The sequence below is a fragment of the Triturus cristatus genome, chromosome 4_1 (genome assembly GCF_964204655.1).
Source record: "Triturus cristatus chromosome 4_1, aTriCri1.1, whole genome shotgun sequence".
NCBI classification, from domain to species: Eukaryota; Metazoa; Chordata; class Amphibia; order Caudata; family Salamandridae; genus Triturus; species Triturus cristatus.
Window position 1 is genome coordinate 887782520 of NC_140585.1, and position 12752 is coordinate 887795271.

Sequence of the window (12752 nt, forward strand, 5' to 3'; positions counted from 1 at the left end):
AATAGGTTCAAACGGTGGCCTCATTAGTTGTGCCAATACGATGTTTAGATGCCACAATGGAGGTGGGGGTCTAACAGGAGGAAATTTACGAAATAACCCTTTGAAGAATTGTTGGATAATCCTTGAAGAACAAAGGGACGTCGAACCATCTTGACGGAAACGGGAAATTGCCGCCAGAAAAACCCTCAAGGTTGCATGAGACAATCCGGAGTTAGCTAAATGCAAGAAGAAAGGTAGCAATTGTTGTGGCGTGGAGTGAAACGGGTGAACTCCATTAGCTGCACACCAGTGGCAGAATCTTTTCCACTTTAATTTGTACGTTTTAACCGTAGAAGGAGCCCTCGCCTGAGCCAAGATGTCTCTACAGTCCTGTGGGATGTCTAAATGGGCAAATTCACAGTGCTCAGGTTCCAAGCTGATAAGCTCAGTGAGGAGAGATTCGGATGACAAATTTTCCCCTTGCTCATTGTAAGTAGATCTGTACGAGGATGTAGAAGGATTGGTTCGCATTGAGACATTAGGAGTAACTCTGAGAACCATGCTTGCCGAGGCCAACGGGGGGCTATTAGAAGTAGTTGGCAAGGTTGCCTCCGCATCTTCCACAGGACACGAGGTATGAGTGGGATTGGAGGAAAAGCGTAGGCAAACAGATTGTACCAGTTCATCAAAAGGGCATTGCCCCGTGATCCTTGGTGGGGATGCCAGCTTGCATAGTCTCGGCATTTGCGGTTCTCTGGTGTGGCAAAGAGATCCAGCTGTGGACGACCCCATCGTCGAAATATCATCTCTAGAGTTGGCTGATGTAACTCCCATTCGTGGGTCGAGGAGGAGGACCTGCTCAGGAAATCCGCTAGGATATTGGATACCCCCGGTAGATGAACTGCTGCAATCGTGATGTGATGGTTGAGAGACCAATCCCAGATCGACTGGGCTAGTCGAGACAGTTTCGGAGATTTTGTTCCGCTCTGCTTGTTGATGTAGTGCATGCAGGTTGTGTTGTCTGTCTGTATTAGGACTGATTCTCCTTGGATTAAAGGGAGAAAGGATTTGAGAGCCAGAAATATAGCCATGAGCTCCAACCTGTTGATGTGCCAGGCTTTTTGGCATATTGTCCATTTTCCCTTGATTGATAGATCCTCTAAATGAGCACCCCATCCTTCTAGAGAGGAGTCTGTTGTTATTGTCATGTCTGGTACTATTGACAGAAATGAAATGCCTTTCATTAGATTTAACGGTTGTGTCCACCACTTCAGCGCCGACTTCATCCGATCTGTGACGGTTACGAGATCGTTGAAAGAACCCGTCACCGGACGCCATTGAACATCCAGTTCTTCTTGGATGGGGCGTGTCCGTAACCTGCAATGAGGGATCAATGCAATTCATGATGACGCCATTCCCAGAAACGACTTTAACAGTCGTACAGAAACAGATCTTTTTGATCTGATAAGGGTTACCAGACGGAGAATCCTTTGAAGACGGTCTTGGGAGAGAAGTGCCCTTGCTGACACTGTCTCCAAAGTTGCTCCCAGAAAATCCTTGTGATGAGAAGGCTGTAGATGGGACTTCGTGGCATTTATGGAGAGCCCTAAGGCGCGAAACACCTCCTTGCAAAGACGTGTGTGCTGTCGAAGTTGCACTTCCGATTGTGATTTTAGGAGAAAGTCGTCCAGATATGGGAAGATCTGGACACCCTGGAGACGTAGGAACGCTACGACAGGGGCTAGCACTCTTGTAAACACTCGGAGCCGAGCGTAGGCCGAATGGTAGTACCTTGAACTGGAAATCCTTCCGACCCACTCGAAAACGAAGGAATTTCCGATGTTGTCGTAGTATGGGGATATGAAAATATGAATCTTGGAGATCGATTGTTGCCATGAAATCTCCTTGTGAGAGTAATCGCAAGATCTCTACAAGCGTCAACATGCGAAAGGATTGTTTCTTCAGAAACTTGTTGAGAGCCCTCAGATCTAGAATGGGCCTCCATTCCCCGTTCTTTTTGGTGATAAGAAAAAAAATCGGGAATAAAATCCTTTTCCTTTTTGAGATCTAGGTACTACCTCTAGAGCTCCTTTGTCTATTAGAAGTTGAACTTGATGTAACAGTTCCTTGATATGAGCCGGTGGTGGTCCGGTAGGTGGTGTGGGTGGAGGGAATTCGGTGAACTCTAAAGTGTGACCTCTTTCTACAATGTCCAAAACCCAACGGTCCCTTGTTATGGAGGACCATTGAGAAGAGTACAGAGAGATTCGACCTCCAATTTTCTGGGACTGATACAAGTCATTGTCTCTTAGGGGTGGAACCCATATAAGAGGATTTCCCTCTGTAAGTCTTGGAAGACTGCTGTCGAGAGGTTTGCTGTTGGTTATAGGAATAACGGTTGGAACCCTGGGTATATGATCTATACTGGTTGTTTCCTCGTCGAAAATTAGAGGAGGTGCCGCGTCCGCGTGCACCCCGAAAGGACTGTTTCCGAAATTGTAATGTGCCCAGAGAGCGGGCAGTCTCCGTATCCTTCTTTATCGATTGGAGAGCTTCATCCACATGATCTCCGAACAAAGCCTCTCCGTCATATGCCATGTCCAATATTTTTGCCTGTACTTCCTGACGAAAGGATGTTGAGCGCAACCAACCTTGCCTGCGCAATACCGCTGCTCCAGCAAGCTGACGGAATCCCATACAGGCGATATCAACTGCACAGTCTATCATCTCTGCAGATGTACCCTCACCCTCCTGGAGTAGCTTTAGGGCTTCACTCTTCGATGGTTCCGGCAGTTGGTCAACTAGCGTTGATATATCCGCCCATACTTGACGGTCGTAACGGCCTAAAATGGCTAGAGCATTAGCCGCTCTCACAGTGGTGGAAGCCATTGAAGAAAATTTCCACCCTATGGCGTCCAAACGACGTCCATCACGATCAGGTGGTGCAGTGATCGTTGACGCAGGGTTTCTAGCCCAACGTTGCGCTGCCTGTGTCACCACAGAATCTGCCTTTGCTTGACCAGTAAGACACGCTGGCGCTCCCGAAGGCGACTTGTACTTTTTTTCCAATCTGGGCACCTGTGCCGGAAGACTATTTGGGGTCTTCATAATCTTTTTGCCTTCCTCCCAAATAAATTCGATTATAGGGATTGTATGTGTTTGTTTAAAATGCTGATTTTTGAAATCGTAAAGGAAACAATCCTCTTCCTTATGTTCCGTTGTCAATTTGAATCTTTGTGCTGCCCTATCCATTAACTGGTGAAAACTGGCAATATCCACTGGTGGTGAGTCACCAGGTATCACTGGAGAGGGAGATGGTGTTTGAGCATGATAATCATCCCACTCCGCCATACCATCATCCTCATCATCATCATCGCCACCATAATCGAGAATCTCACCATCTTCTCTGTCTTGAGGAATTTCTTCTTCTTCTTCAGTAACATGAAAAGGTACTGCCCGAGTTGAAGAATGTTGCAGCGGTAGTGAAGGTGTTACCACAGATGGAATTGGAGCTGGCACCGGTTCCGATATAGTTGTTGGCACCACTGGAGGAGGCGGGACCACAGATTCTTGTGGTGATAAAGGAAACCGTCTATTATAATCGTCCAACATGAGTTGAAGATTTGTTATCAGGGACAGTGGTAGCGTCGCAATGTGCCTTTCTGTAGGAATTTCTTTCTGATAAAATTGTTCCTTATCTTCACTACTATCCTCTTGGCACTTTATTATTAAATCTGAGGGACTGTGTGCCGTCCCAAACGATTCAGGTAAACCTTCTTCTGAATCTTGATCAGAATCCGTGGCAAACAATGGAGAAGGAAGGTGGGAATCCTCCAACAATATAACTTCACCCGACATATCTGGTCGAGAACTCGGTGGCAATGGTACCAAAGGAGCAGCGGCAAAAGACGAAGTGGGTGCTGTAGACGTGGAAGAAATTTGATCCTTTAAGGACCTCTGAGCAGAAGTCGTCCTTTTAATCTTTATTTTCACCGAAGAGACTGCCGTCGACAGTATCGGAGACATAGAAGGTACTGAGGACATCTTTGTAGACGGACTTGTCAACGGAACCATCCTCGACGGGACTATCGTCGACGGAACCATAGTCGATGGAATTGGCGTCGGCGGAACCATCGTCGACGGGACCTTCGTTGACGGTATCTTCGTCGACGGAACCATCGTCGACGGGACCTTCGTCGACGGAACCGTCGTTGACAAAAACTACGACGAGGTCTTCTTCTTCGTCGACGGGACACTCGTCGACGGGTCAATCGACGACGTAATCGTCGACGAGGACGATTTCACAACCTTCGACGACTACGATGTCAATGTCGACGAGATTTTTTCCTTCTTCGTCGACGACGATGCAATTGGTAATATAGATGATACAGTCTTGATGGTACTGATTATCATCGTCGACGCCGGCAATGTCGACGGAATCGTCGACGACGATGTTGATGCTGTCGTCGTCGTCAAGAGTCACCGTCGACGAGCAGGAAATTGCGGATTTGGTCGTCGGAAGCTTCGTCGACGATGAAGCCAGTTTTTTTCCCTGAAAACTGGGAAGTGGAAGCCTCAGCAGCCTGAGAACTATGTCTCGTGGGCGACAAAGCAGTAGTCAAGGAAGAAGAAGTGGCAGATGTCATAGTCAAAGACATTTTCTTCTTTTTCAGAAAAGGAGAAGGTAAATCTTGTATACTACTGCGCTTAGAGGCTGTGTGGGAACGGCCAGAAGTAAGGCTTTCTACTTCAGAAACCACTTCATCTTTATCCTTAAGTCTCTGGAGCCACAACAAGAGACGGCCTTCCCTGTCTTTCAGAGTTTTTGTAGAAAAAGTTCTACAGAACTCACATTTAGCCACTTCATTGTCTGGGTAAAGACAGTAAATACACTTACTGTGTGGATCTTCTGAGAATAAACGTAGCTTTCCAAAAGAAGAACAAGGTCTAAACAAAGACTTCTTACTTGAAGACATGCTGAAGAGAACAAAATTGAGCAGAGCTCAGGGAGACTCCCTTTCACACGACGTGCGGTAGAAAATCTGAGGTGAGGAGCTCTGAGGAGAAGGTTCTAGAGAGGAGCTGGCGCCTGATTGGCCGTAGTTTGGACTAACATAATGACAGTGATAGACTGCGAATGTCTTTTTTCTCTTTCCATGTATCTCTATGGAGATTTCATATAGGGACATTCTTGATGTTATCACTTACTTATATCTCTGTTTTTATATGATTACACATATATATATATATATTACCTACTGGCGGTCGCCAGTAGGTAGTTAGCTAGTTAGGACCCTGTTTCCATAGGAAAACCGCAACATTCTATTTGGAATAACTTTAGCGCCGGTCGACGAATCCTCGCGAAATTTTCAAAACTAATGGGGCGCTACGCTCCGCTCCTACCCTGAAAGTCTCGGGGGGATTCGTCAAGCGGGGGCTGAGATAAAAGAGGGGTCCCAAAACGCGTTTTTCCCGTGCATTTTTCCATAGGACCTTTAGACACACTACAGCCCGAACGGCTGAACAGAGTTACTAGAAATTTGGCAGAGAGGTAGTCCTCAGGTCAAGGAAGTGCCTTTTGTAGGTCTGGTGTAAATCTGTTCAGTAGTTCCTGAGAAAATAGCATTTAAATCAATATATATATCTGAGCCAGCTTACGGTGCGCTTACCGTGCGCTTACCGTAAGCTTACCGTACGCGAGCGCGATTCTGACTGGCTGATAGATCTTAGTAAACATTCGAATCGGTCGAAACCAGGAAGTTGTGGCCGCCATTTTCTCTCTCGCACTCTGAGAGGGGCTTGAAAAACAAAGGCCAAAAACATGTAAAGGGGCTGTTTAGACAGCTCCTAAGCACCTAGCCATGTTGAGGGAGTCCCCAAAGATCCCCCAAGGGCAAAAAGGGAATTTTAATTTTTTCGAAAATTTCGCCGATTACACTTACCGTACACGTACGGTAAAAATTACTAAAAAAAAAAAAAATTATCCATACTCTCCCCACCCCGTGTGCAAATGGTGGCCGAAGGGCACCTTTTGCGCATTGCATATATATTCTCTTAAAAATTAAAATATTACCTTTCACAACGAAGCGCATCATATGTCCTCCATGTGCGCACGGTGCGCGAAGCGCATCGTGCGTGCATGGCCCATCTAGCGTAACGTGGGCACGCGGTGCGCGTAGCGCACCGCGTGCCCACCGTGCGTGCCGGCACTAACTGCGTAAAGTGGGCGCGCGGTGCGCGAAGCGCAATGCGTGCTCACTGTGTGCGCGAAGCGCACGGTGCGCGCACGGAACGAACTGCGTTAAGTGGGCGCGCACGCCACGAATGGCGTAAAGTAACTTAGCATTTAAAAAACCGTACAAATTCACTGAAAAAATCATAGGTTTCACACACGTTATAGTTAGGAATTAGCATTTAAAAAACCTTGCAAATTCACTGAAAAAACCATAGGTTTCACACATGTTATAGTTAACGGAAATTTTAATCATAAAAAACCATTGAAATTCCCCCGTTATAGTTAGTGCAGGCAACTATAACTCACGCAACCGCAATCCTCTGCTGATGCTAATACTGTATTTAGACACTTATTTGCCCATGTCTTCTTCCATTAAATTTTAGCTATACATATATTGCAAATATTTTTTTTTCATAAAGACACATATGTCATCAGTGATGTAATATCTGACGTCATCAGCAGAGGATTGCGGTTGCGTGAGTTATAGTTGCCTGCACTAACTATAACGGGGGAATTTCAATGGTTTTTTATGATTAAAATTTCCGCTAACTATAACATGTGTGAAACCTATGGTTTTTTCAGTGAATATATAAATATATATATATATATATATATATATATATATATATTATGACTGTATATATTGCTATATTATTTACCGTGGGACTCCCACTCCGACGACGGGGAATATTCAAGCATGTGAATCTATGAAAGACACCCCAATACTGGAGAAACTTGGATCCTTTACCCACATGTTAATCTATTGGTGGGCAGCTTTTCTTACTGGAAATGTATATGTCAGACTACTACTGTTATATGTGGGTGGAAAGGAAGTCCTATGATCAACTGATGCTTTTTGGATAGAAACCTAAGAAAATGTGGCAAGCATGTTGAGTCATTTTGACCTTTGTGTTCAATTCCCCACATACTGCAGTGTAGCAGTCCTAAAGGGTCAGATCAGCTCTGGCAGTGTCAGTGGGAGTGATCTGGTGCAAAGATCCACGACTCCACAAGAGCTGAAGGTGAACCACGAGTGCATCAATACCTTATATTTACAATGATCCAGGAACCCACAGTTGTTACCCCCACCAGATGGTTATCCTGAAGAAGAGCTATGTCTGGGCTATGTCTAACTCGGAACTGTCTCACGACCCCTTTCTTGAATGTGTGTCCCATGCCATTCATGTACCAGGTAAGTATTTTTACCTCTCTCTTACAAATACATACACTAGTCAAACTTACTAATGGTGGCATGTAAACGTATGGTAGTGAGTAGCAATGTAAAAGCAGACATACATTGTTAAATGAACAGACAGACGAGTGAACTTCTTTCACCGAGTATATATTAACAATAACGACTTTAAAGTCCAAGGAGGATTAAAGGAAACAAGTATTTTTTTTACATAAACCGTTTATGAAACAAATCTTAAAACCATATCATATATGTATAATATTAATGCAGAGGATCAGCAGGAAGGCATGGAGGTATATTCAGAACCTTAGCATTAATAGGGCTAAATGGAAAAGAAGTTGGCAGTGGGAAAGTCCACTGCACTATAGAATATAGTTCAGCAAATGCAGTTCGTTCTTGTTTAGCTGAATCCATCAGCTTTTTTGCAATCAGCAGGAGGAGGGGACAGAGAACATATCTCAGAGAAATTATAAAGAGGGATGGGCTTGGTGTAACTGCCACAAAAAACAAAGCAGCGGCACTGCTGGTAAAGTACCACAAGTATAGTAGGGATTGAGGTGACACAGGTGCAGAAGGTGCAGCAATGTCAGTAGCAGATGTGATCAGGAGACTACAGTTGCAGAAGGGAGTCTAAGTAAGCAAGTACAATGCATGCACAGTAGAAATGGTTCCTCCCCTGAATAAGGTGCTGCTCTACAATGGCAGTGGCATGCTGGGGGATGCACTGCATGTGCAATGAAGACATGTCATTGGGGCACTAGGCCCCCCAAATGCACAAATACACAAAAAGTATATAATACACATACACACACACGCGCACTTAAGAGTGCATTATCCACCTTTTTGTGGAAAATGTACTTCTTTAACAAAGCCAGATCAATTCCCTAAAATAGAAGCTAGTTGGCCTTCCCATCAACCCTTACCACATTCTCCAGGGGTGCTGCACCAAACACTTTGAAGATAGGATTCGGTTTGGATGGCGAAATGCACAGCACTATTGCCTGCTGGCCGACTCTGGTAGTGTATTCATCCAGTGTGGCTCGTAATTTTCTGTAAAAGTTTCAGATGAAGCAAAAAAAAAGGTAAGAGGATGGGCAAAAGAGAAAAAAGATTATTGTGAGATATACACAACAAAAAAATTGTCCAACAGAAAGGTAGCTTAATAAGTAAACTTGGAATTACAGGAGACTAATGTATAATATAGACATTTATCAGTGAATGGGGCACCAATCCAAAAGGTAAGGTAGTTTATCAGAAGAATAAAGCAAAAAAAAGGCACCTTATGTCAGAAAGCATTACAAATCTTACAAAATAATGCAGGCTTTTAGGAGACTACTGCAAAAAACACTCTCCGACAAAAACAGAGGAAGATAGTGTAAATGGGAATTAGCAAAAAATGTGTGCATTAATGAAGCAAAAAAATTGACTATAGAAAAAATGTGGACTGAAACAAAATGTTAGGAATCATGTAAACTAAAATGAACAGCAGATGGAGGCCTAAAATTTTGAATAAAATAGAGCTTTAGTAGACTTAAGGCCTCCCAGCCCAAAATGAGTCCACTTGTTGAACCAAAGGACTTATGCTGGGAATGGCAATTTACGGATGCTCTACAGTCAGGGATAGTCAATAAACTCTTACCACTAATGCGTCGATTTTCCTTTCAGTAAGACAGTTGTATGTGGACAGGTTTATGAAGGAAAGCTTGAAAAACATTTTGATGTTTGCAGAATTAGAAGGTATAGTTTCTTACCTGTAACTCCAGTTGTCTCGTAGGGGTATTTCCATGATAGTCATAAGCGTTGAATAGTCCCGCCCATCTACGGGGACCCCGGAGCACTTTATCCAATATAACTTCTTAAGTGCTAAAGTTCACCTTCCTTCGAGAAGGCCTTGAAAAGTCACTTAAAGTCATAATGTAAACAAATACAAGGCTACAGTGGCCAGAATTCTTCATCTTGGAGTGGCAAAATAACAGGTTGCAATGAAATATGCGGCCAGGACCTGAATAATTTTATACGGGCACAGAAAAAGAACCTTCACAAACCCTGTTGCTATGTGAGAAACAGAGATGAAGAAGTGCAAGGCAATGTTGCCCATAGGTTGCGATTTTAATCAGAAGAAAAAAGGAGGCTGTGTCTTTAAGATCAGAGAGACCTCCAATATCCCATCATGCTCAGCCAGAGGAAGTTACCTCAGTTCTTTTTGAAGGAGGTACTAGATGAGTAATAATTGAGAATGAAAATTGTCCTTTTACTCCATCGGGAGGTGGCAGGGTTGCTTATGACTATCATGGAAAAAAACTTGAGAGAACTGGAGCTACAGGTAAAAAACTATACCTTCTCTTGTAGGGGATTTCCATGTATAGTAATAAGTACTGAATAGAATAGCAAGCTCATCCCCCTTGAAACGGTGGAGTAGACCGAAACACAAATACATGTACACAGCTAGGCAAAGAAATCTCAGAGGGATGCTTGTCCTTCTCGAGCATCTGCTCTAGCATTTGTGTCAATGTGTTTAAGGAACAGTGGTCCCATGCATGAGTGGTAAAAAATGGTTATCACAATTTCTACAATGAGAGATTGGAATACAAAGGAGCAATCAATGCAAATTTATCAAAGAAAATTATTTATGATGAAAATTCGAAAAAAATAATGAACAAAACAATAAGTGAACTATCCATGAGGAGGTTAAAAGGGAAATCAGCCGATTTCCTTAACCCAGGCTGGTGACTTAAAAAGTGACTTTTTGGTGAACGGTGAGAATACATAAAAGTCAGATCAATATCTCATACCCAAACAATAAATATATAGTAAAGAATTGAGTTTAGAGACGACGGTCGACGACGTTTCGATCCCCATACGGATAGTGAGATCTCTTCAGGAAAAGGCGATGGTAGGGGTGCCTGGGAAGTAGCCTGGGTAGGTGGGAAAATAAAGGGGAGGGGAAAGAGAGGAAGGGAGGTGGGGGGGTTTTTGGGTTAAAATTAGTCGCTGAATAAGGATGGAAATAGAGAAGGAGGGATAGAGGAGAGGGGGACAGAAATATCAGGAAATGGCGTCTGTAGAAGGCCTGATAAAAATGAGAGAATAGATCATAAGTGCCTGTAAACGCGAAAAAAAGGAGAGGAAGGGGTAAAGAAGAAGGGGGATTAAATTGGAGAAGGGATATAGTGTGAGGATAATTGGAAAAGTGATGGGAGCGGCAAGCTGAGGGGGCCTGATGCGATGAAAATGGAATCAGAGAGAAGTGAGGGGTGGCAAAAAGGTACGTGGATGCCGAAAGGGCGAATGAGCACAGGCGGGGGGCAAGGGGAGCTGGGGTACAACAGATCAGAGCAGCCCAACCAGAGGAATAAGGGGGTGGGGGGAAGAAAAAGGAAAGGAAGGGGACGAAGAGCCATAGTGCAGTCATTGGACTTACGTGGTTGCAGGGATAAGGACGAGTCGGAAAACTGCGGCAATTGCAGCAAGATGCGGCACGGGAGGTTCGATGTCAAGGGCGAGTATGCGCGAACGTTGGGTCAGCGTCTGGTAACGGAGAAACGTTCCAGGCCCGAAGCGCGGGATTTGAAGAGGGCCTCTGCTGCTTAGGAGTAGAAGGAGGACAGCAGGCTAGTAGCGTAGAGGCATCAGGGCGCGGGGTGGCGGAATAGACATACCATGCAAGTAGCGTAGCGGTATAAGGGCGTGGGGCGGGGTGGCGGACTGGGCTTTCCTTACCGTGCAAGGGGATGGAAAACCATGCGGGTGAGCTACGGTGCCGCGATCCGCGCCGTGCGATCCGGATGGCGAGAAAATCAATACCTTCGGTACGGATCCAGCGGTATACTGAGATCCAGAGCTTCCGGGAATTCAGAGTAACAGAAAGTATACTAGATGTGGTAGAAAGATAGAATGAACAGGAAGGGGAGGGCTATATGAGGATTCCGAGAGGAAATAGAGGGAGGACGAAGTGCCGGGAAACAAAGGGGCGTACGGCCATGATGGAATGGGAAGGGAATGAAAGGAATAAGACCAGGCGGTGGAGGAGTCAAGGAAAAAGGAATGTAAGAATAGGTAGTCGGATTCGGAGGAGAATAACCAGAGGAGGAGGGGGCCCTAACCAGAGGAGGAGGGGGCCCCAACAAGGGAGTGGGGGCCGGATGGAGCCTATAGGAGGTCGGAGGAGTATTAGTGATAGGGGAGAGGAGGGAGAGAAGAAAAAGGGGGGAGGGGGGAAGAGAGGAGAAGGGCATAGGGGAGAATGTTGCGACCCTAACGATGAAAAGGGGGTGGTAAGGCGAGTGGATGATGGAGGAAGGGGAGAGCGATAGAGAGAGGGTAAAGTCCGGGGAGGGAAGTAAAGAGAGGCATGCGGGTGAATATTCACATTGCCGGGTGAAGAAATAGGGTGGAGGGCGGCGGAGAGAGGGGAGAGCAAGAATGAGGGGAGAAGAGGGGTAGGCAAATGGAAAGAAATCCAAGCGGTTATAAGCAACTAAGACTCTTCATAGCATAACCAAAAACGTTCTGACATATTCATGGGATGGTTAGAGCAAGTTAGACCAGTCGTCCAACCGGTTCAGTCCTGTGTGCAAGCTGTCAGTGCGGATTATCCATTTTAGTTCTTCTTTGTCCAGAATAGCAGCGATGTTGGTGTTTCTGGCAGGTTGCTGTATCACGCTAATGACTTGCCACCTTAAGTCATCTTCGGTGTGGTTCAGAGCCGTGAAATGTTCGACGAGTGGGGCTTTGGCAGTTTTACACCGGATCCTGCTTCTGTGTTGGCAGATCCGTATTCTGATCTTCTGTGTGGTATGTCCCACATAAATCAAATACAAGGACAAGTGATCGCATAAATAACATTAGAGGTGTTACAATTGGAAAAGTGACGAAGAGTGATATCAATATTGGCATGCACACATTTTTTGGTGTCTAAAGTGAGATTGCAGACACTACAGGTGGTGCATTTGAAGTGGCCAACTAGGGGCGGAAGATTCCAAAGTGTCCTGATGGTGGCGTCCTTTTTAGTGTCTGGGAGAGTGGCCCTGACCAGATGGTCTTTGATGCTTTTACTCTTTTTGAAGGCAAAGAGAGGGCGTTCTAACCTCAGGTGGCCAGCATTGAGTGTAGGCCAATGTTTCAGGATGCATTTCTTCACTGTGTTGGATATGGGTGAGAAAGTGGTGACACAATTTTTTCGTCAGTTTTTTTGGTTTTAGGACTGAGTAAGGTCTCCCTAGGGCAATACCAAGCTCTTTTCAGTACTATTTTGACAAGTATGCGTGGGTACCCTCTGCTGGTAAGTTTCTTAGATATGATATTAGCCTCAGAGAAGTAGTCTTAAAGAAACAGTTGCGCCGTATG

The 12752-nt window shown here is 45.0% G+C and overlaps 1 protein-coding gene across 4 annotated transcripts in view; it reads right to left on the reverse strand.

The window, feature by feature from the left end:
- The window catches only part of NRF1 (nuclear respiratory factor 1), a 687565-nt gene that overhangs the window by 521381 nt on the left and 153432 nt on the right, over nucleotides 1-12752 (reverse strand). For all 4 annotated transcript variants that reach the window (XM_085653634.1, XM_085653631.1, XM_085653635.1 and 1 more), the window contains exon 4: nucleotides 8330-8456. In XM_085653634.1, the coding sequence (XP_085509760.1) occupies nucleotides 8330-8456 (127 nt within the window). The remainder of the gene's footprint in view (nucleotides 1-8329; nucleotides 8457-12752) is intronic.